Consider the following 23,542-nt stretch of genomic DNA (forward strand, 5'->3'; position numbering starts at 1 on the left):
AGGAGAAAATAGGTCAGTGTCAGGTCTGAGAACAAACATTCTGCCGTCTGCAGACCAGACCCTGGCCTGGAGGGTGTTGAGAGGGGATGGGAGCCAGAGTTGTTGTGGAGGGGGAGATGCTGTTTCGCGTGCCGGTGTAGTGCGCTGAGTTCTGGTTCTCACACAAGCACATTATTACACCATGTGGTATCGGGCCTGAGCAAAGGTAATGATGATAAATTAAGGCATGAATAAGTTGAAAAATCTGGGAAAAAAGGGCTTCACATTTCAGGTTGACGTCTCCAAAGGAGAATGCACAAATTAGTGGATGCATTGCAGTTTTGGGGGGGACTGGAGTCAAAACAGTATTGTATTGTTGTAATTGTAATTACAAGTAATTGTATTATTTTAGACCCCAAAATGACAGAACTGGTGAACTAGACCAAAAATAATAACCTATGCATCAAGATGCACATGGCAGGCTCTCGGACAAAATAATTGCAATTGAAAATGGTTGTGAAATCTCGTTTTGGTTTATTTGACCAAGACTGACTGCTAGTGCCCACCAATACAACACTTTACCCGACGGAGTAAAACCAAGCATAGGGGGCCAATGGATGAGAGCTCTTTACGCACTGGCCCCTCCCAATCAAGTCTACAAGAAAGCCTCATGTTCCAATTGAAGCCCAAGACTGTCAGTGGCTCTCAGCTTGAACTGATGCTGAAAACTACGCGGATGAAAGTTTAGATTATTATACCAAGTAACATATCAACAAAAATGAAGCGGTTCATTTTACCAATGGTATTGGTGATGACATTGCCTACGTGCATGGAAGCCATCCACGGATTGTACAATTTCGGTCAACCCGAGTTGTTCTACAAAAAGAATCATTGCAAACCGATACCGGCAAATCTCTTCTTGTGCAACGATATAGAATACACTGAAATGCGCCTCCCAAACCTACTTGGACACGAGACCATGAACGAGGTTCTGCAGCAAGCTTCGTCTTGGATCCCACTGGTCCAGAAGCAGTGTCACCCCGACACAAGGAAGTTCCTTTGCTCTCTGTTTGCTCCGGTCTGTCTTGACGACTTAGACGAGCCCATCCAGCCATGCAGATCGCTGTGCGAAAGCGTAAAACAAGGGTGCGCACCGGTAATGTCCGCCTTTGGCTTTCCCTGGCCAGATATGCTGGATTGCGAACGCTTTCCACTCGATAATGACCTGTGCATCCCTCCTGCGGGCATCGATAACTTTGTTCCTGTCACCAAAGAAGGTAAATAGTTACGTCAGGTTTCCAGTTATATTTTCATAAGTCATAGAAAGTTGATATCGTATTTTTAAGGCAGTGTCACGTTGGATAATGCTTTATGTGATATGTTTTAAAGAAATTATATTAGGTTAAGAAATTATGGGTTTACTCATGTACATATTACCTATACACATTTCCTTCAAGTTTAACTAATTACTTAGCAACTATTAAATAAGTCTATTCCTCAATAATAATGTCCTAAATACTGTACACATGAAGACTAGCTGGTGCTGTTTGGTTCTCCTAAGCGTTAGTTGGTTTCTGACAACATTCTGATATGAATCACCTGAAGCCTGCAGCATCCCTGCTTACCGGGGTTGTTTCCTTAATAGAGGGATGTGTAAACAGCAGGAGTGTTCCATTTCTACTGCTTAGCCCTGAGATCATCCCTACCTGGAATGTATGAGACAATGAATTTGGCAGGATATAGGCACAGGATAGGCATATAAAGCCAAAATAACTCTTATTACTATAGTAAATCAAATGAAGAATAGATTCTAAATTAATATATATATTTTTTTATATATAATGGATTTTCATGGGGGGTATTATGAATACAGACCTGTAAGAGCTTGCATGCCTCTGCAATAATGAATATGCCTTAACTCGAAAACTAGTTTAAATCTACTCACATTCCTCTTGTAGTGCCCAAGGTTTGTGATGCCTGCAAAGAAAAAGAAGAAAACGATAATGAAATTGTTGACAATCTCTGCAAGAACGACTTTGGTAAGTCCTAATCAGGTCTATTAATCAGATATTCTTGCTTTGCTTGGTTTAATACACAAAATGCCATTAAAAACATCAATTTACCCTTGATCTCCACCCTGTTCCTTCTTCTTCCCACCTAGCGCTCAAGATCAAAGTCAAGGAGATCTCTTACATGAACGGAGATACCAAAATTGTCCCAGAAACCAAGAGTAAGACCATCTACAAGCTGAACGGCGTGACGGAACGCGACCTGAGGAAGACAGTGCTGTGGCTGAAGGACGGCCTGCAGTGCGTATGTGATGAAATGAACGACATCAACGCAGCCTACCTGGTCATGGGCCAGAAGATGGACGGACACCTGGTCATCACATCCCTCAAGCGTTGGCAGCGTGGTCAACGGGAGTTCAAGAGGATTTCCCGCAGCATCCGCAAGCTGCAGTGCTGAGTGGGCATGACGAGATCAAGGTCGAGATTAGGCAGACAGGGTCCTGCTCCTCGTTTGATCCTCTTGGCCAACTTCAGTGTGACCATAACATGCTGCAGGTGTATCTACCTACAACACATGATCTCATCAAGTGTTTGTACTGTGGTCACGGCATGGCTACACCTTTCAGTAGTTCATGTGCTTCAATTTTGAATTTGGTCACGCCAACACAAAAAACATGCAGAGAGTACATACCAAACACCTGGAAAAGTATGTAATTAGTAAACGGATATCAAACTGTAGCATATTCCATTATTTACAACTACAATAATATTTCAATATACAGGAAGACACATTCTAATTTAATTTGCGATAAAAAATATGGAAATATTCAGTGCATATCATTGAGAGATGTTTGAAATGAGTCTGCACGTGGTGTATTGTACTTTAGCTATACGTTAATGTGATAGTGAGACGATGTTATGAAATACAATGTGTTTTGTTTTTTTACTTATCTATCTCAAGCAAAATGAGAGATAGCAGGCTATATTCTCTGGCTGATACAAAAAAAGTAGCCTCGTCTTTGTAGTGAGACGTTCAAGCACATTTGACTAGTTATTTTGTAAACATCATATCTTGCTTTGTAGCCTTCTCATCAGTGGCATATTTTGGTACTTGAGCCTCAATCCTGCACTATATCCTTTTATATGATATACTATAACAATGATAAATGAAATATTTTTCTAGATCAGTTTGTCATGGTTTCTGTGTCTTGTTTCAGTTTTTAGACCATAACTAACAATATCAGGATTTTGTAGTAGAGTTTGTTAATGAGTTCTGTTCAAAAATGCAGTTCTATGTGTGTGTGTCCTGTAAAATATTTCCTGAAGTATTACTGTGTAAATATCAGATTTACATGTTATTCGTGTACATAGTTTTCAGCAATAGTGGAAGACATTTGGGAACGTAAAGATGGAAACTGTTACAGATTTGAAATGATTGTCATTCAATAGTGTCCAATCAAAGCTGGTATTTACATACAGGCAGGCATATATTTTAAGTTGTACCACAAACCTGTAATAGATTTATTATTAAAGGAAATATTCATTTATGGAACACTGATATAAAGAAAAATCTGAACAGTCAGTCTTATGTCTATTGTTTATCCCTCTAGTGTTCTATACATTTCAACACACCACAGTACAGCAAAATGTCTTAGTTTACCAATTATTTAACGACCAGTCCTGATGGCAAGTGAACAATGCCTTTAAAATGAAAGTAAATATGATTTAAATGTATCTTCATATTATGAAACATCAAGAGCACAATAGAGTGTCATTCTGGCAGTGCTGAGTGTATACCAGCAACCCCCCTGTGGATAATGTGGAAGCTTCATTGCTCTATTGTCCCAAGTAGGAAGTTGTAGGTGCAGATACAACCAGGTTTCGAACTTACCCCAAAAAGAGGTATAAACAACAGGTTCATAGCCAAGCATTTTAAAAATGCATATGTCTTGCACACTTAAAATCTGTTTTCATAATATTTTCATTTTTATTGGACTGTGAGAGAAGGGAAGCATGACAGGAAGAAGGGATATTGAAGTTAGCGATATGTATTTTTGAGGTTATGGAACACTTAGGTTGCCGAACACTAGGTGGCGATAATGCATCATTGGTTGCAATCTGCCGTAGTCTACCCTCAGCCTCAGAAGAAAGATTGTGTCACGCAAAAATAAATGTCGGTGTTCCTGATGTCCTTAACTCTATGTGATGTTCATGTCGTGGCTTCACTGACATGTTTCGTTCCATTTCGTTATCTGGGACGTTGTAGGTAACAAACAGTTCTGCTCCAAAGTCAAGTGCACGTTTTGGTCGTAGCAAGGCATGCATGAATTAGTTCAACATAACAGGCCTGTGCAACCATCAGAGAGGAAAAGTGCAAGTTGTTTTCTAATGATATTAAACGTGTAGTTATGTTAGTCTGTCTTTCGAATACATACACTGAACAAAACCATACCGAAAACCAGTCGGTATAAAAAAAAAAAGTAAATACTTGAATGAGATGTACTATAACAGTTAATATTAATAATATCTGCTTTGTATGTGATGTGATTCGCTATTAATGTTATTTGTAATCCGTAGTAATTATGCTTTTCCTTAATAAAGAAAAAAAAATCACATTATCTAAAAAAAAGACAAGTTGTTGTATGGTTACTTCCCTCAGTTTATTGAATTGTGGATTGTGTTTGACATGCTGTATTGGACAGTTAATTGAAGTGTGACAGGAAAAGAATGGAGGAAGGAAGACACACAGAAAAGGGTGAGGCTGGATCCGACCCCATACTGTTGCGTTTCTGCCCTAGCTTTCAGAGCATGCACACTGACCCAGTGAGCTAACAGGTGAGCCCCGCTTTCTTCAGGTTCACTGACACCCCAACTCTGCAGGTTGTTACAACTAGATAGTTCAATGTCAAATGTAAATGTTAAGTGTAGATTAATATGATCTCTGATAGCTCAGTGGCTAAGGATGTGTGCTACTGTGTGAGGGGTCTTGTGATCAAATCTGGCAGAAGGATCTTCCAACAGCTTAATTCCTCTTTGATTTATAAATAAAACTGATAAAAGGAACTTTTCTTTATAGACTCTTGGTTGAGCCTTTCCTGGTGGGACAGTTGGGTACCTGGAAAGATGGTTCGGAGAGGGGATCTGGACAGTTGGGGAGTGTGCTGTGGTTACAGGGATCTGGGCCCATGAATGTGTTTGGCACTATGCTCCATGCTGGATTTAAACCCAGGTTGTTGTGGTTCAACCCACTACACCCCAGGGTCCCCCTTTTATATATTTGGAAATAACATCTATATTACTTAACTGATATTAGTTAAATGAATGATCAATTGGTTTGAGCAAGATTTGAACAAGGGGTACTTTGTTTATCAGTAGACTCGATGGTACACATGCTTACACACTGAGCCACAGAGGGTTCCTGCAAGCGTACTTTCTACATGACAGTGTAATTGCCCTTATGACACTACGCATTATAAATGGGGTAAAAATTCCACTCATCCAAGGATGTAAATGTTCGATCGTGCAGCGTGGATTCAGCTGGCGAAAGGTAAAGAAACTACATTACGAACAAAAGCAACTGAAACCCGTTCAAGTACAAAACATTTTTTTTTTTTAATTTTCTATGATTGAAACTGCAAAATCTAGAAAAATATACAACAAAAGCTTACCCTTTCACAACATTTAACATTCGGAAAAAAAGGAACAAAAAGGAAAAGGAATATTCACATTTTTCCCCATTATTGATAAAAACACATTCGTTTTGTTTCCATTCTTTTACATAGCATTGTTTATTTTCGCCATCACTGTCTTTCTCTAAACGTCACCACAGTAGCCAGAGTCATTGGAGAGCTGAGAGTTGGAGCTGCGGTTGGACGAGGAGTTCCAAATGTCCAGGTTCATGTGTGGCCCAAAGGGGTTGAAGTACTGCTTGGTCCGACAGGAGCCCCCAGGCTCCCGGCTGAAGGGGGCGTGGGGGGGAGTGACAGGGGACATGGGGGCTGAGCGGTCAGGCTGGAAGTGGTTCTGGTAAGGCTCACTCTGCGGGGTCCAGATGGACCCAAATAGGCTGGACATAGGAGACAGACTTCTGGTGCCAGGAAAGTATGTCTGGGAGAAAACAAAACGGCATGTGAGGTCTTGACGACGATGCTTGAAGCCTTGCACAAAGAAATATAAAGTAAATACTAAAAACACAGTAAAGTAGAACTACATTGTGCAATTTTTCTTAAAATGCATCTTAAAACTATACTACATAATGACAACCAGTCAGACATTTTGAAGGAGAGTTCCAGGAGTCTCACCTTCCTGCCCACACAGCCAGCTGTATCCCAGGATGAAGGCACCTCCTGGGGACAGTCTTCACTCCAGCTGGTCTGGGGGCTATAGGCAGCACTCTGGGACTCCTGGCATGAGAAACTGTTCTGGAAATTGGCATTGCCTGTAGGAAGGATTAAAGGAGATGGGGGGGCTGAATTAGAATATGCCTCTTTTCCACTCACTTTTAAAAACATGAAAAGGTTTTGAATAATATAAATAAAAAAAGAACATTCAAATGATCATAGTTGTATCTTGAATGCATTGTGTAAATGCTGGTATATTTTGTAGATAGTTGAGAGATGAAGATACCCACCCCCCGCCATGTAGGTTCCCTGGTCACTGGACACATAGGGACTGTTGCATTGGCTGTTAATGCTGTTCCAAGGAAAACTGTCAAAGAAATTAAAAAACTATATTAGCAAATTCCACGCATTACGGCAATTGTGTAACTGCAATATTAGTTCCACTCCATTGTCTTTGAATTGATTCACAAAACGCCGAACTCCAAAGCCTTAATAGATGGGTGTAAAGGTCTGATGGTGAAGAACTTACCCGTGGTAAGGTGCAGGTGCAGGGGCTTGAGGCTGAGGTGCGTAGGTCACAGCTTCAGTGGCATTGTACCTGAACTCGTTGGTGAGGGGGACCGAGGGAGCCGACCAGGTCTCTTCTGGAAGATACTGACAAGTCAGGTCTACACCACACAGAGAGAGAAACAGAGTGCGCTTCAGTCACCAGAACTGGCATTATAAAGCGATTATGTTTTATACACCGTGACATATGTCACTGTTTACTTTGCTGTATATTATGTGCTAGGGTTAGCCTCTCAAATCCAAGACTCAGTTATCCATGTTCCCCTCCCCCTAGCTAGTGGACTCCATTACCCATGTTCCTCTCCATCCCTGCTGCCACGGCGGCAAAGCTGGGGGCAAAGTTGGGCACAGAGGGTTCTGGACTTTGGCACGGCTCTTTACGGTACAGGCCATTCATGCTGTAGGACAAACACACACACATGCAGCGAGAGGATCAGGATATATATACAAATATTTATTATCCTATTTACTTCATTTCAAATTTATTTTAAATTTGAACAGCTCTCAATATTGTGCATGTATAATCAACACTGATATTCACACAAAAATAAAATATATTTTGTGTAATTTAAATATGTTTTCATGTAGTGTCCACTCTGCATGTGTGTGGGGTACCTCTGGGTCTTGTAAGCGGAGCTCATGGTCTGGTAGCAGTCTCGCTCTGCTGGGTACACGTTATATGGCATGGACTCCTCTGTAGACACAGACAAGGTTTAACATCATTCATTCATCATGCATGCCTGTGTGAAGCTGCTATTCCTGGCTGAGGTAGCAGTCGTGTGCGTACACAGACATGGTTCAACATCTTGCTTTGATTCTGATCATCCAGTCACACCAGCCACTGATGGAGTAACACATCAGGGGATAATGTATCGTGCAGAATTTCTAATTTCAAAGGGTTATGTAGTGCAGTGTGTGTGAACCTACTCTTCCTGGCTGAGGTAGTACAGTGTGTGTGAACCTATTCTTCCTGGCTGAGGTAGTGCAGTGGTGTGTGAACCTACTCTTCCTGGCTGAGGTAGTGCAGTGGTGTGTGAACCTACTCTTCCTGGCTGAGGTAGTGCAGTGGTGTGTGAACCTACTCTTCCTGGCTGAGGTAGTGCAGTGGTGTGTGAACCTACTCTTCCTGGCTGAGGTAGTGCAGTGGTGTGTGCGTCCGTCCTTGTCTCCCTCGATGCTGCTAGCGCTGCTCCAGCTCCCCCAGCTCCCCCTGCTGGCCCTCACGCTCCCCGACGAGCTGCCCGAGTCTGAGCCCGACTCACACACCCCGGCCCCTCGCCGCTCCCCACACTTCCGTCTGGGCCTCACATGACACACACCTGGAGGGAGAGCAGCGGTCATGAGGTCCACACAGCAGGTCGATTGTGGGCTAATCTGTATGCTTGGATTAGGTTTCACATGACACAAACAAATATCATGTCTTGTCTAAGCTTGGCATCACCTTGTGGTTATTAATACTAACTACAAGTGTTATGGAATATTCCAGGAAATGTAACTGTAAAAGCAGGAATCTGTGTGTGCGCGTCTCTTTGTTTTCTGGAGAATTGTCAGGTGTATTGCTCAGGTCCCCAAGGACGTTCAGGGTCATGTGTGTTGTTTGGATGAGCAGTTTGTGACAAATATCAACGCCACTGTTCCCAACAGGCACTGCACTCACTACAGGGACTGTGTGAAGGAATTAGATTGAAAGATCACAGGGATAGAATTGAGCAAAAGTCTGACTCTTAGATCTTAGCCTTTGAAATTCATTCATTAAAGAATCCCTAAAGATGAACCCACCACTCTGCTTGACAGGGTTCTCCTGATTGGGCCCAGGCTTTGCTACGTCTGGTTTCCCACCGGAGCAGCGGTTTCTGGCGTGGCTTCCGTTGACGTTCCGTTCCCCTGTTCTCCACACTGGGTCCTTGTCCCTCTCTTGTCCCATCATGACCACGCTGTGTTCAGGCACTCTGTCGTGACCGGGGGGGGGGGGAGATGAGTTCAGAAATGCCTTTAATAACTGTTCAAAATCTACCAACATGACTTTTCATCTGGAGATATCGAAGCGCTTTATTTATATATTTTGACCATGTCTCACGGTAAGATAGAAATATTATCTTTGTAAATGTTCTGATACTTGTATAGTGACATAATGTAAATGTTGACTGACGACAGCCACCTACCCAGAAGCCCCTTCTGCAGTCCTCCTGCGTATCTTCTTCCCCTTGCTCGTCCCAGCCGGGGCCCCGCTCTCTGCCTTCTCTGGCTTCTTCTCCTGGGCGTTCTCCTCTTCTCTGGGCTGAAGAGAGACGCACATAGTGGTCCTCAGCACACATGGGTATAAGATGGTGCCATGCTGGTGGCAGCCAATGACTTCCTAGTCTACTGTTCTATGTACCGTCATCACATACAAACAGGCACCCGTTGTAATGAAGGGAAGGAACAGATGATTTCAGGTCTCTCACCTCAAAACTGTCCCTTTTCTCTGTGTCTCTCTTTTCAGAGTAGTGTGGGCATCCTTTCTCTGGAGGCCTACACACCAACAGGCCTGGTCTGGGGCCCGGGCCTACCAGGATGTTGTCAGGGAAACCGGCAGGCGTTTCCATGGGAAACATAACTGCAACCGGCCCCTTGTCTTCCCTGGCAATCTGTGGGGCTTCCTTAAAGTGCAGTGTTGTCGTCGCTGTCGTTTCTGCTGCTGCTTTCATTTTATCCACCTGACTTGTAAACATGGGCTCGTTGTTGTTATTGTTTATGCACACGACCGGGTCAGGGGCGTCGTCGCCGGGGGCCAGATCCTCGGGCTCTTCCTCTGCAGTCACTGTGGCAACAGTCGCCGTGGTGAGGGAGGAGGAGGACTTGTACTTGCTGTAGTAGACGGAGACCTTGTGTTTCTTCTGGGGCTGGGAGGAGGTGGAGGAGGCGCTGGGGGAGCTCTTCTTAGTGGAGGTCTGGGCTCGAGGGGCGGAGCCGTTGGCCACCGCCGGCGAGCCACGCCCCTTGCCCTTGTCAGAGGTGTGGCATGTGTCTACGTACGTCTTGCAGCTGCCCTTCATTTTACTGTACAGGATCAACACAAACAAAACAACAACTAATTACACTGAGCAAGCAATATGAATCCATGCTACGAAATACACAATCCTAAAAAAGGTGTGGTTTTGCCTACTTGACTCCGTTGGGCGTGATGTTGTTGACGGGAACAACATCTCTGGCCAGCACCGCGTTGTGGTTGCTGCGCGGGCCGGGGTTGGAGAACTCACTGAGGATGTACTGGGCCTGGTGGAAGGCCATCAGACACACACCCACCAGGGAGAAACTGGGACGAGGAGAGGAGGACGAGGTTATTCATGACCGGCACCATCCAAAAATGTAACATCGCAAAGCCTCCGTATTGATGAACCTAGTCATCTTTTCACCACCTTCACATTGCCCTTAGTAGCTCTAGTACACATCTGAAGCAATGATTCTGTGTTCGACCAGAAGTGGCTCCTGGCTAAAGAGCTTTGTTGTAGCTGTAGAAGTCTTGAAGCCAGCTGTGGGGGTATCTACAGTAATGCAGGGTGTTGGCGCTTGGCGTACCAGGTGAAGCTGAGCGTGGCCACCCAGAAGGTGTCCTCCCAGCTGGGGCCGGGCACCACCTGGGCACACAGGGGCAGCATGTGGTGGGGCAGCGTCACGTTGAGGGTGAAGGGGAAGGAGGAGCCACGCGACGTCGACAGGGTCAGGTCCCGGATGACCCAGGACGAGGTGAAGTCTGGGGTGAAGCTGAGGGGATGAGGAGAGGTGAGAGGGAAAATAAGGAATGAGAGAAGAGGAGGAGGACATGGAGTTGAAGCGGAGCGCAAGATCAACACGGAGGTCAGAGTAACAGTAACAATATAATATCGTCATGGTAATACCCATGAATCTAGTCAAACGACTGTCAAAGCACAGGATGCTCCACGTACGCGATGGTGATCTCCGAGGTCGTGTTGTGATCCAGGATGAAAGGCCGGCACTGCAGCACCTCGAAGCCGAAGCCCTGGCACTTGTATCCGTTGATGCTCATGGACACGACACTCATCGGCAGCTCTCCAGCGTTCTCCACCTTGAAGCTCTTCTGGATGGAGAACGGAGGCTTGGTGGTGCGCAGCCCTGAGAGGAGGAGGAAGAGGAGGGGGGAGGGTTGGTGTTTAAATGACTACAATGTACAGTACTCCATCCTTCCTCGCTCACTTCCTCAGCACTAGATCACCAGCTGGCCCCAATCGACGACTATCCCGCTCATTTCGGGTGGCTACCATCAGTAGTGCAGCAGTGCCAAGTATTGCTTACATCCTACATACAGTTTCTTTCAGGCACATTTTATTTCCCCCTTTAAACCCTCCAATATTCAGTTAGTTATGGCACCTTTCCTGTTAGTTTGTGTGTGGTCATCTCTTCCTTTTGTTTCCTACAAAGGAAAGCACATGGCTTCCCCACACTACTTCCAGACATGCAGAGCTCCCCCACACAGGGAGTGACACCAAAAGCATTAAGTCGTTTGTTACATGAGTAGTGAATAAAAGCATCATGTAGGTCAAATCTAAAATCCACTCATTTCAGTCATGTCTGTGATCTGAACAGCAGAGTAGCACTGTCTCACCATTGCGGCAGTCCATGAGGGTGGACTGGGGCACGTTGAAGCGCAGCGAGGCCCCAGGCCCTGGCAGCTTTCCTCCCACCCTCAGCAGCTCCTTGGCCCCATGGCCCCGCACCGTCACCATGTCAAAGACCGTCAGGTTGTTCCTGAGAGACACATGCACAATCAACCAAGCTGTCCATACACTATGGGTTCACCGGACAAGGTCATAGGTTTGGTTTGAACATTTGTGGGGAGAAGGCTTTTTTAATTGTTTTATTATTATCACCCTATATTGGTAGAGATATCTCCTTACTGTTGGCCCCTAAAAATATGGGTATCCCTGGGTATTCTGGTGCATGATGGGTAGAAGCTGTGGTACTGTGATAAGGTCATATGGTACATATCTTAAAGAAGTCAACTTACAAAACTATACAGTATTATCTAACTGCTGTACGATCCCCTCCTTTACCTGATCATGATCCTGCCATTATCTAACCAAGAACCAGAAGAATCAATAAATACACATTAGAAAAGCTACGGTTCATCATAGCTGTGTGTGTGTGTATGTGTGTGTGTGTGTACCTGATGAGCAGGATGGTGGTGGTGGGTTTGTGCTCTGAGGGGGTGAAGACCACCCCCACCTCTCTGGTCTCCCAGGGCTGCAGGAGCAGCCGGAGGCCCCCCTCCCCCCTCACGCCCCCTGCACCCTCACCCTCCTGTCAGAGGAACACACATGCTTTACATTCAATAGTGTCTTTTCAAAAACATATTTTAAACAGGAAAGGTTGGATCCTTGATTTTATCAGAAATCTTTATAGGTTATAGGCAATAACTGTGGTTGTGTAAGAAACAACAGAGACTACAAAGTAATATCCCATTGTGTACCAACAATACTTCATTTCCCAGTATACATTGTGTCCTCACCTTAGGATGTGAAGCAAGCAGGGTGAACTCAGTGGTGCTGATGTTGACAGACAGTGGGCTTATATTGAACCTGGCAAACATCAGAGAACATTTTGAAACTTGTATGTGCAATACCTTTGTTGAATAAACAAATACAATCCTGCTTGTACCTAACTTTCCTAAAAGTGTCTGTATTTTCATTTTCTTTTATACAAATTACACAAAAGGCAGTATGATGATGTGAAAAAATATATAGTCACTGAACTATTTTGGCCATAGACGGTCATATTGACCGCATGACATTTCTTTGTACATCTTTCCCGCAGTTAAATGTTGCTTAGCAACTATCAATGTCTCTGTCACAGACTTGCAGTCATGATTGATATCGCAAATTTGCTTACAAATACCAATTATTACATTTAATTGGCTAATCAGTACAATGGTAAAATAGAATAGAAAATGCTGAATGAACTAAATGAAATCTTTTAATTTTGTATTTTTCATGAGACTGGGAGATTATAGAGTTTGAAATATAGCAGTCATAATGACGCTTCCAGTAGTTATGGAATACCAGTAATTCTAGTATTGATCAGAGATGGCTTAATCAATAACAATGACTAGAACATTGAAGTTAACTGTTTTGTAGGTAACTTGCTTTCATTAGTACATAACTCATCCATAGTACAGATACCTACTGTAGAAGTATGTAGAAGGGAGGGAGTGTGTGGAAGGGAGGGGGTGTATTGATTTAGAGTCTGTACCATTTGGTGAGGAGGTCCAGGGCCTCCAAAGGGGCAGGGTACAGAGAGAGGCTGCAGATCTCCATGGAAACCACAGAAGGGGTGGGGTTCTTCAGAGTGAGCTTCTTCACCTGAGAGGGAAGACAGAGGTTGGTCCTGACCTGCCATAAACATTCCTAAACGATCATGAAGAGTCCAAAGTGGTCATCAAACGGTACTTAAGAGCTGGACTGAAGAAGCCCAGGCTTCCATCCTTCTGCCATTCTGTTCCTTACCTTACTCTCATTGACTGGAGTTGGACCAAACTCTAGAGGAGAGGGGGGCTCCCCTGGGAGTCGGGGCCACCTGCAGAGATGAGACACCTCCTGTCAGTATACACATTCATTTGAAACTGGCTATTCAGATCTACAGGAATCCAAGGGGCATGTGTGTCTCACCTGCAGGGCAGCTGGTCTTTGCGACTATGCCACTGAGAGGAAAGCGCAGCAGCGAGCTGGCTGTCCACAGCCCAGGAGAAGGACAGGGAGTCTGGGACCAGAGAGAGCTGCCACTGGGCCTGGCCTGGACCACACACACACACACACACACAGCAGTTTAGTAAGGGATGGGTCATACACTGGCACGCACACAGATTTGATATACATATCCAAGCTGGGGCACCGGTAATCAATCCTAATGGGTTTAATACCTGTGTACAGCTGTGTCTGAGCACACAGGTATAATACCTGTTCAGGTGGATAAAGACTGTGTCTCACCTGCTGCTGACAGCCTGAGTGGACAGAGTCGTCCACACTCCCCTTCTGCAGCAAACACTGCCTCCCCCTGCTGGACAAAGGGAAAAACACTCAGACAGCTGGACAGTAGAATTCCATAAAAACATGCTGAAAGATGAATATATAAGTATACCAACAGAGTATAGCCTGTTTTTAAATTAAGTAAAGACTAAAACATATCTACATTTGCCGTTTCTTTTTATTGTTGTTATTGTTATTATAGTTTAGTGTGTTCCATTTTGCTCATCATAATACCCTCTTGGGATAAAAGGAAATACAACAGACAGATGGGTATAGGAACATGCAGGGACTCGACCTCATGTTACCAGCTCTTCCATCCTGTCCCTGAAGAGCTACCGTCCTGTAGGTTTTTGCTCGGGTCGCATCAACCAGCTTAATGTTAGAATCAAGTGTGCTGGACTGGTGTTGGGAGAGTAAACCTACAGGAAAGGTTGCTCTGTCGCCAACAGGGTTGGAGACAGCTAGTACCCATGTATAGGATTGTGACCTCCCCTTACCTTGTCCAGACTGGAGTGGAGGTGGAGGGGCAGCTGCAGGGTGAGGCCCAGGGTGGTGGTGAGGCTGAGGCTGAAGAGCATGTTGAGGGGCAGGCTCCTACTGAGGAGCTGGAGGGTCAGGACCGACCTGCAGTCACCCTGGGGCACTGGCACCGGACCACTGAAGTTCACCATCTGGCAGACAGGGGGCGCCAGTCAGCAACACAGGACATGATATTATGAACTCTGCTGCTGTCAGCTACTGAAACACGCAAAGTGCACGTCTACTCCGCTAGATACATCAAATATCTAAAAAGCTACTTTTGTAGAGTTCAAAGTGCAAAACTTGGGGTGCTTCTGGTTTTGGTACCTTGAGCACTCCTTGTGTGTGCTGGGGAAGGCTGGCGTGGGTGATGGTGAGGGGCATGTTGAGGGGGTTGATGAGCCACACGTCCACTAGCCCTGCCCACCTCTGTCTCACCTGCACCACACTGGACAGTTCCACCCACGGGCTTCTACGCAAACAGGAAGGAGTTCTGATGTATTCTGGCTCTTTCATTCCTAACATATACTGCTGTGCTCATTGTGCAGTGTCAACGCCACAAGGTCTCATGGCTTTACTTCTACTTGCTTTTGTTCTTTCCAAAGCTTAGGTGTAACCCCTGAATTTCCTCTTTTCACAGAAAAGATGCAAATGAGCAGCTTTGCTGGTTGATACCAGGCCTTACCTGTGTGACAGGTGGAGTCCAGGGAAGATGCTGAACGTGAGGTTTTCCTGGGCCTGGAGGTGGACCTGGACATGACTGGAGCACCTTCCCCCCTGGCCGGGTAGCGACCCTGGACACAGTTACAACAGCCTGGGTCAATCTGGGGAAATGGGTTCAGCATGGTGCTACTCTGCCACTTCTGCTTTTCTCTTCCCTGCACCAAATCTGCAGCCGGCAACCTACAGCAGAGCTGCAAAACTGGAATGTACACTAATCTGAAGGCCTCCTGCCAAGCTGAGGATGCACTGACCGAAGAGAACGCAGTGTACTTTTTTTGAGAACGGCTTCAGAAACAGGAAGTCAAACTGTTCCTTTCTAAATGGTTGTTAGAGATGGCGGTGGTGGTTGCAGTATGTCGAAGTCACCATGGTGACAGATGTCTGGGCGGGGCTGGGACTGACCTCTGCAAGCCAGCGTGGCGACCTGGGTCAGGTTCCTGGTCTCTTCTTGGAGCACCACCTGGCTGATATCCAGAGTGGCATCTACTTTTGATAAGAGCTGCATGTCCTGAGGAAAGCCAAATATCATTTTACAACTGTTTCTACATCCCAATTGTATTGTCAAAGGAAATATGTGTATACATCATTTGATGTTGTTGCCAAAACTTACTTTTACATACAGCTTTTTCACTCCTGAATTTAATATATAAACTGCTACTTTGGGCTCCCCTGTTGAAAAAAAAACAAAAAACATGCATGTTTCTGCTTACAGCCCCGAGACCAGCAACTTCCCTAAGGCAACACTGAACACAGAGGGACTGTTGCTGCTCTCCCACTGGCAAATGAGCTACCTTGCATCTGCAAAGCAGCAAAACTGGATTGTAATTAAGAGTATGTGGTCTCCTAACACTGGACTGGCCCACAGCTCCACTGCAGCAGCTCTGTGGAGGAAAATGCTGAGTTGACACCACAGAGGGGCTGGTTACTTGGCTCACTGCTTTCCTTTCAACCTCCCTGTTGCTCTGCAAGGGAGCCTGGGGCACTACTGGATGTAGCGCCTGCTCCTTTCTCCTCCTTCCTCTCCTCATTGATTATGTGCTGCACTGCGGATGCCAGTTATGGCTGAAAGATCAACAGTGTACATCAAGCCAGTTCAAACCTGTTTTCCTGTAGTGATTACGGCTTATTTCATCATAAACCTTCAATAAATTGCAACATATTCTATTTGTAAAGGAGGTGTGAGGTGACAAATGTTTTTTTCAAAGGTTTCTTCTTCTTCCCTGGACAAAACACATTTAAACAACAACCTACTAAAGATCCTGAGTGGCAAGGGGCTTTCACCCTGCTATGAAACCAGCATGGACACAATCCCAGTCCCATGAGGACGTGCAGAGATGCAGGGAAAACTGGGGTCCAGGGACCAACACTAACCTCACTATACCAGACGTCTCCTCTCTGTCCTTGAACGTAAACAACATTGTTACAGCTATAATTGCTGAGATAGAGATCAGGAACAGCCAAACGCAGCAGTGTGGGCTCCGAAAGAAGGAGGTCGTACAGTAATGTTGGTTTTGAATGAATGTTGGGATCATACAGATCCTATAAACTGGTCCTGAGTCAACTTGAGGCCTTTCCCTTTCCTTTCATGGCTAACTATGACAATTAAGGAATGATAATCTGATATAGACATGGCCCGTAGTGGCTTATAGTCCTACTACAATTTCCTGTTCCAAAGCCAAAAGAAGGCAGACAAGTGAAGATAAGAACATTTGATATGGTGATATTGCCCTCAGACAAAGAGGAAACGGTAGTTGAGAGTCAAGCTGAGAACGGTTGGCAGGAGAGTATACTGACTGCTATGTCACCCTAGAGAGTAAGCACTCACAAACACACATGCAATGCAAACCCACATCTCCAGGTTCTTCTCTAACACACCCACACACATTTTGCAACCCCTACCTGGGATGGCCCCTTCTCTGGCCTGGCCCGCAGCGGCAGGTGCTACCAGCGCCACCAGGATGTGCTCAATGACGTAAGGCTTGAGCTTGTCCATGTCGGCAGGCCGCTGGGAGCTCTCGGCCAGGCTGACGTGGAGACTGAGGCCCTCCTCGTCCCGCAGGCACGATCCCTGAGGGACGCAAATAGGAAGCAGCCACGGTCACACACCACCAGAGACATGGAGGGGGGTGGAAGAAAGAGAGAGAGAGAGACAGAGAGGGAGAGGAGAGAGAGGAGGGAATGAGGGAGAGGAGGGAGGCAGGAGGGAGGGATGTAGCTTGAAGGAGAGGGGAGAACAGAGAATGAAGGGGGGAGAGGTGGAGGTGCTTTGTTTCCCTAGTACACTGTGTATGTAAATATACAGGGAAATCCAGAGAGGTAGCAACTTGCCCCTGTTTCTCTCCTCTTCTCCTGTCATCTCAGTTCCTAACCCAGTCTGCGACTAACAGTATTCAAACTGACAGATCTGTATCGGAGTGGTGCAAAGCCAGTCCTGTCTCAGTTGCTGACTGGGAAGCCAGGGTGGATATCGGACTTGTCTGAGTGGCTGGCTGGGGCCCCTAGCCCTGGCCAGAAGCTACTGGGCCCCACGCCTACAATAACAATGCTAACCCCACCACATCCCCTAGACTACTGACCTCGTCCTCTCTGCTCTATAGAGCTCTGATCAGCACTATGGTTTGAGCGTAATATAAACTGACCAAGGGTCAATTATCAGAATTGAACAGGTCTCCAGAACTTGGTTGGAAGGGAGCTAATTCTAGACCAGCTTCCAACACAAACTATTCCTTATTTTCTCTGAATCTGTAAAACCCAAGGCTAAGCGGAAAAGATGATGTTGGTGAGAGTGGGGGTTTGGTCTCTGGGGATGGGCTCTATTGCATCAGTCTGATTCCTGGTTCCTGGGAGCTCGCACACGTTCACAGTCTCGTGAGGAAGCAATTAAAGAGCCAGTGAGAGGTCTCTCCCTCTGTCACTCTCCTCAGGGCTCTGAGCAGGAAACCGACTGGATTCAATATATCACAGGTGGCACATTGCTTCACTACACCACTCTCATTCGCTAGTGCATCTAATGGGCATACTGTGTGTTGTGGCCCAGATCCTCATCAGCCATTTCCTTACCATTGTTTCCTTGCCACCCTGGCGTGCTAACAAATAAGTTGCATGTTTAGCCCTGGAACCACACACACACACACAAACTAGCCCTACAAAGAGTTTGCCTTAAATAGGTATGAATAAAGGTCATCCATTGCAGTGTGCATTAGCTGAGTTGCAGTAATTATAACTGAGGTGTGAGTGTTAAGTTACCTGAGGTTGGCTGAACCAACTCGTGGGCAACCTGCATTCCAACATTAGACCCAGTATGGTGATGTTGGATGTGTCTTCCTGTACAGCACAACAACAAAACAATAAGCAGATGCATTGCTTTATAATGCCTTTAACAGATAGGACAACAACAACAAAAAATACACTACTGAATGAAAACATGGGCAATGATGCCAAAATGGCAAAAATGTAATACTAGTTTCAACTGTCTATTGTCTGTTATAAATCCTTGACCTGAAAGTCGAAAAAAAGTGTTGCCCTCTGCCTCTAAGCTTGGCTCAGGTGGCAGTGTTTATACAGCATTGGATTTGTGCTTGTGCGTTATTTCATATCAAAAGTGTTGAGCTGAGAAAAGTGTGTGCCATTAAATAACAGTGACCTCACCTGTGAGGAAAAAAAGGGAAAGAGAGAAAGTGAGTGTGTGAAAGAGAGAGTGAAAGAGAGAGAACCAAATAAATTAGAATTTCACTGCTAAGGCTTGGCCTGTAATTAAACCTGTTTATGCGCTGAACAGCTCAAAGGGCCGCATTACAAAAGCTAATACCAGAAACATTGATTGTGCACGCAGCATGCTCCCACTCATCGAGTAACAGCGAGCCCACTTCTGTAAACACCCCTCTCAATAGGAAACAATGGCCGACACTTCCACTGAGGATGAGCAGCGGAGGCTGCAGGTGTTCATTTAGATCTTGAACTAAAAAACATGAAAACCCTGCAGAGCCACAGCTTTGCAGAGCCAAGCCCCAAAGTTACTTGGATATTAAAGACACGAGGCAGTTAGTTCTTAGAAATTCCTTTTTAGTTACAACCCCAAATGTTTGTTGTAACTGACATGGCATGAAAACGGTTATACCTGGAACCTTCTATCAGAGGGTTCCCCCAGCAGAGACACAGTTCATAGCCCTGAATTTATTTGGGAGCAGTGTGGCTTAGGAGCCACATAGCTAGTTGCGTGGAAAATGTTGCTAAGTGGGTCCCGCTTTAATTACTATAAACCACTTCAGAGGGGAACAGAGCTGCATTCTGGGAAACACAGAGCACTTACAAGAGTCACGGCTCACAGCACAAGATGACATTTTGTAACAGCCACCTTACTTCCTGTTGTGGAGGCGAGCTCTTGCTCTGAGAAGGACCTGACATACATGTTTGCTAAAGCGAGTGTATGTGTTCTTGCACATCCCTCGAGGTGTTTGTGACTGCATGCACGAACAGGTACGGAATTGAAAAGTAAGCTGTGTGTTATTGGAAGACAACGAGTGTCTGTGAGGGGGTCGCGTCAGCTCAGTTTCAGGACAAGCTCAGTAGTGCAAGCTCAGCTGCTGGGTGTCACATATCAACCGCTACACTGCAGGGTCTACTGTACACCCAGTGCAGAGAGAGGCGGAGTGAGAGAGATAGTGAGACAATGAAAAGAGAGAGAAATGGAGAGAGTGAGAGATATATTAAGGGGGAAAAAAAGGGAAAGAGCGAGACAGAAGGAAGACAATAGAGAAAGACACACCTGAGTTTGGGTCAGCTTAATGCTCTGGATGTGAGGGAATATTAGCAAGCTGTCCTTCTGGACAGACCTTAGAGTGGTCTGCTGGACACCCACACCAAACATCTACAGAGAAGGAGGGGATAAGGCACTCAGAATTTGGCAGCGTACTGTACAGCGTAAGATGTATGACAAGATTGATTTTAAATATGTCACGTCATATTCTACACCCATCATGTTTCAGGACCAACAGTCTAAACACACAACAGAACTTGGTACACTCCCAAATCCCGATTTAAGTACTGTACGTTACTTGTGACAAAATACTGAGGTCATGAGTCGAAGGGTCATTCTTAGTCAACAAATGTGGTCATAAGAAACAGAACAAAGAACAGCAGAGCTGGACTGATATCACTGTTGAATGGTTATTGGTGTATATTAGCCACACATCTCACTAGAGATAATATGTTCTCCTGGCACCAAGAGGAACAACACATCTGTTTTTTGAAACACCCAAGCTTCTCCTTAGGGTCTGGAGGACATGTGACTGACCTGGTATGACAGCACGCCATGGGCCGACGTGTTTATAAATAAAGAGTTTTCTACGCTGCCCTCCTCGGTGGGGAGGAAGACCAGTTTAAAGAAGGCCTTCCCTCGGGGCGGAATCACCTGAGGGATGACACATGGAGGGGGTCAAAGGTTACACTCCCTGTTTCCACCAATCAGACAAGTCTTATCGGAGGTGAGGGAAATGACTTGTTTTGAGGCTGTTGTAAAACATATATGTCTTCAGTTCAGTTAGCAGTCATACCACGTGTTAAAGAGGACATTCACAGATGAAGACTATGTATTGTTACTACTGGTTGCCCTATGAGGCTAGGATATAAATAAGTGAGTTCCAATGGAGGTTTAAAGTTTAAATACACACACTGGTCACCCAAAGGCCAAACAGAAGGAGGGGCAGGGAGGGAGGTGTGTGTGGGTGGGGGGAGAGAAAGCACAAATTATTGAGAGAGGCTAGTAAAACAAGGTTGTGAGAGAGAGAGAGAGAGAGATAGAGAGAGAGGGGGAGAGAGAGGGGGAGAGAGAGGGGGAGAGAGAGGGGGAGAGAGAGGGGGAGAGAGAGGGGGAGAGAGAGGGGGAGAGAGAGGGGGAGGGAGGGAGGGAGGGAGGGAGGGAGGGAGGGAGGGAGGGAGGGAGGGAGGGGCCAAGAACACACACGCACAACACACACTTACCCTTCTGTGGAAGGAAGGCATGTGAAAATGTCTGCTGGATGTAAACATTGCCAGCAATGTGACTGGAAGTTCCTGACTGGGGTTGTGTATGTATATGGTTTCTGCTCTTGGCAACCCCAGTGGTCTACAAAAAGGACACACACAGAAATATACAGTACACATTAGCACCAAACGTTCCTGTAGTTAAAATCTTCAAGTTCTTAAACAGCACAGTCATTTTGAAACTTAATTTTCTCACTAACAAAACTGAGCTGTATTGTAATTCATTAGTTTTGGAACAAACCAGTACATTTGACTTGTATGGGTTTAATGTATTGGTTGGAATGTTTTGATTATTTTACATGCACAAAACAACAGTCTACATTTGTATGGAAAGATCTAACTCCTACAGCCAACTAAAAGTGAAAGAACAAGCATTTCGTTTGAGATGTCTTGAACTCTCAATCACAAACGGTACCATGTTTGGACATGGCAACAATCCTAGTTGTTATTGGGCAGTTCCATGGCCTTCAGAGAGCAGCAGACAGGCTACTGTCCTGGCAGTTAGAGGAACACAGGGAGAGAGAGCCCTGCAACAGCCATGGTGACCTTTAGTGGTATGTCTATCCCTCCCACCTCATGCTTTCATACTCTGAGCCGTTTGGAACACTGTAAAGGTTGAAGATCAAAGTTGAATATCGCCCGGGGACATGAATGTCATTCCCCGTGAGATCATTCACAGAAAAAATGTATAGACAGAAAATCGAAAAAAGAGGTTGAATTATTGCAGGCATTGGTAGTCCCCCCCAAATTCCAGCCTGAAGAACCTTAGTGATATTGTAACCATAAAAAAAACTATCATAGCAATAAAAACTAAAAAAGTGTTGTTCTGTCAGATGAAACTCTGCCACACCCATAAAATATGTTACTACAAACTGTAAACCTTACAACTGTGTTAGGAAATGCGTCCATAGCTTATGAACCATAAACACTGGAACTATAAGGTTACAGCCAATGTGACTACAGGCATGGGCAGAACAGTCTCCCCATGACTCCCTGGTGCAGTTTAGCAGTTCTGCTGCTAATATGCTGTTGGGATTTCAGCACCAAGAAGTTTATTTTCCCAATCTTATCTGCCTGCTGTCTGATCCATTCCCATGTTGCTGGGCAGGACATGGTACGGGGGGGGGGGGGGGGGGGGGTTTGACCGTCAGCTGGGAGCGGGGAGGAGAAGGGAGGGAGAGGAGGAGGGACACAGCTACTCTGGGTCCTGAGAGAGGCACGTGGACTGTAGCCCTGCAGGACAGCACTGATGTCATTAAACAGTCAGAGTCAATAGGAGTCTGTTTGTGCATGCCTGCTTCTGCCCTGCACATCAGTGATACCAGGGACAGCTAACGTTGCATAACAACACTCCGGACAAGGCCACTAGACACTGGCTAGCTTTCTACAGCACTGTTAGCCGGTGGGAGCTGTTGTGCTTTGGTAGTTTCTTACAGGCGAGCACTGTTGCTAGCTACACTAGGGTGTGGGACGCTGTATTTTGTGATAAGCAGTGCGGTATTGGAGTTCATGCTTAAGCGACTAATTTCTTGCTGCCTGGATAAGAGGGGTGTGCATTCCTAATTAGAACAATAAGAAAGTACTTCCAAAATAAAACCCCATAATTACATAAATCTCTCTACATAGGTAAATAAGATTATTTAGACAAGCGATGAAAAAATTATCTTCAGCCAATCTGCACAAAAACAAAGGACAGAACAAATATATAAAAACACAGCAGAAAAAAAGTCAAAAAGAGCAAAAAAGACTGAGCAGGAGTCAACAAAGATGTCATACAAACATGAACTACTTGTATGCTTTTGCTTCAAATAGCTGCTCTGCGGAGGCCTTCCAAGCACAACAAAGGGCCTGCTATTCTGGTAGTTTGGGGATCTGGGAGGCTAAACAGAAGAGTTGTTAACCTTTGGGCTGAGGGCAGCCCCTCCCCCCAAAGTCCCTGGCTGATGGGAAAGAGAGCTGGCATCCATATTTGGTCTGTATCTTTCTAAGAGTGGTTCCTAAGATGAAGAGCGTTCCTACCCTCGACTTGCAGCTGTTGTCGTGTTCGGAGGATGATTCACTTTGTACCGGGATGTTTCCCTTGGCTGACATGAACCAGACTTGGGGTTAAGCAAAGATTGTGGATATCCCACTGAATTTATTGTACGTCTCTTCCAGACACTCTTTCTCTCTCTGTCTTTTTGTCACATCACTCTAAACTTGTGTTGCCATGTCCGGTTTGTTTAAAATAATGCAGCTACCACTGGTGCAACTTGGATTGGGCCTGGTAGACAGTGATTCTAGTGATTGTCTCAAGAGAGATAATGACATTGTCTATGTGAGGGTGGGTAAGGTGTTGTTCAGACCAATGGTGAGTAACCAGGAA

At 45.4% G+C, this 23,542-nt stretch overlaps 2 protein-coding genes across 3 annotated transcripts in view; one reads left to right on the plus strand and one right to left on the minus strand.

Moving 5' to 3' along the window:
* The first annotated feature begins 244 nt into the window (after positions 1-244).
* On the plus strand, positions 245-4,543 carry sfrp2 (secreted frizzled-related protein 2). The gene is made up of 3 exons (XM_084687964.1): positions 245-1,256; positions 1,938-2,018; positions 2,141-4,543. The coding sequence occupies exons 1-3, from the start codon at positions 758-760 to the stop codon at positions 2,443-2,445; spliced, it is 885 nt and encodes a 294-aa protein (XP_084544090.1). The 5' UTR covers positions 245-757; the 3' UTR covers positions 2,446-4,543.
* Positions 4,544-5,575: 1,032 nt separating this feature from the next.
* tmem131l (transmembrane 131 like) overlaps positions 5,576-23,542 on the minus strand; it is a 30,095-nt gene continuing 12,128 nt past the window's right edge. For both annotated transcript variants that reach the window (XM_084686473.1, XM_084686474.1), the window contains exons 5-34: positions 21,136-21,259; positions 20,450-20,566; positions 19,922-20,023; positions 18,403-18,480; positions 17,056-17,224; positions 15,767-15,825; positions 15,559-15,664; positions 15,119-15,227; positions 14,761-14,905; positions 14,412-14,585; positions 13,876-13,945; positions 13,558-13,681; positions 13,396-13,465; positions 13,142-13,251; positions 12,402-12,471; positions 12,060-12,193; positions 11,499-11,641; positions 10,822-11,008; positions 10,454-10,639; positions 10,041-10,190; positions 9,340-9,934; positions 9,058-9,173; positions 8,675-8,844; positions 8,017-8,214; positions 7,511-7,589; positions 7,187-7,293; positions 6,858-6,996; positions 6,619-6,695; positions 6,290-6,426; positions 5,576-6,095 (exon numbers count right to left, since the gene is read on the minus strand). In XM_084686473.1, the coding sequence (XP_084542599.1) occupies positions 5,802-6,095; positions 6,290-6,426; positions 6,619-6,695; positions 6,858-6,996; positions 7,187-7,293; positions 7,511-7,589; positions 8,017-8,214; positions 8,675-8,844; positions 9,058-9,173; positions 9,340-9,934; positions 10,041-10,190; positions 10,454-10,639; positions 10,822-11,008; positions 11,499-11,641; positions 12,060-12,193; positions 12,402-12,471; positions 13,142-13,251; positions 13,396-13,465; positions 13,558-13,681; positions 13,876-13,945; positions 14,412-14,585; positions 14,761-14,905; positions 15,119-15,227; positions 15,559-15,664; positions 15,767-15,825; positions 17,056-17,224; positions 18,403-18,480; positions 19,922-20,023; positions 20,450-20,566; positions 21,136-21,259 (4,339 nt within the window). In that variant the 3' untranslated portion in view covers positions 5,576-5,801. The remainder of the gene's footprint in view (positions 6,096-6,289; positions 6,427-6,618; positions 6,696-6,857; positions 6,997-7,186; positions 7,294-7,510; positions 7,590-8,016; positions 8,215-8,674; positions 8,845-9,057; positions 9,174-9,339; positions 9,935-10,040; positions 10,191-10,453; positions 10,640-10,821; positions 11,009-11,498; positions 11,642-12,059; positions 12,194-12,401; positions 12,472-13,141; positions 13,252-13,395; positions 13,466-13,557; positions 13,682-13,875; positions 13,946-14,411; positions 14,586-14,760; positions 14,906-15,118; positions 15,228-15,558; positions 15,665-15,766; positions 15,826-17,055; positions 17,225-18,402; positions 18,481-19,921; positions 20,024-20,449; positions 20,567-21,135; positions 21,260-23,542) is intronic.

This window comes from Hypomesus nipponensis, chromosome 22 (genome assembly GCF_054491055.1).
Source record: "Hypomesus nipponensis isolate SF chromosome 22, ASM5449105v1, whole genome shotgun sequence".
Taxonomy (NCBI): domain Eukaryota; kingdom Metazoa; phylum Chordata; class Actinopteri; order Osmeriformes; family Osmeridae; genus Hypomesus; species Hypomesus nipponensis.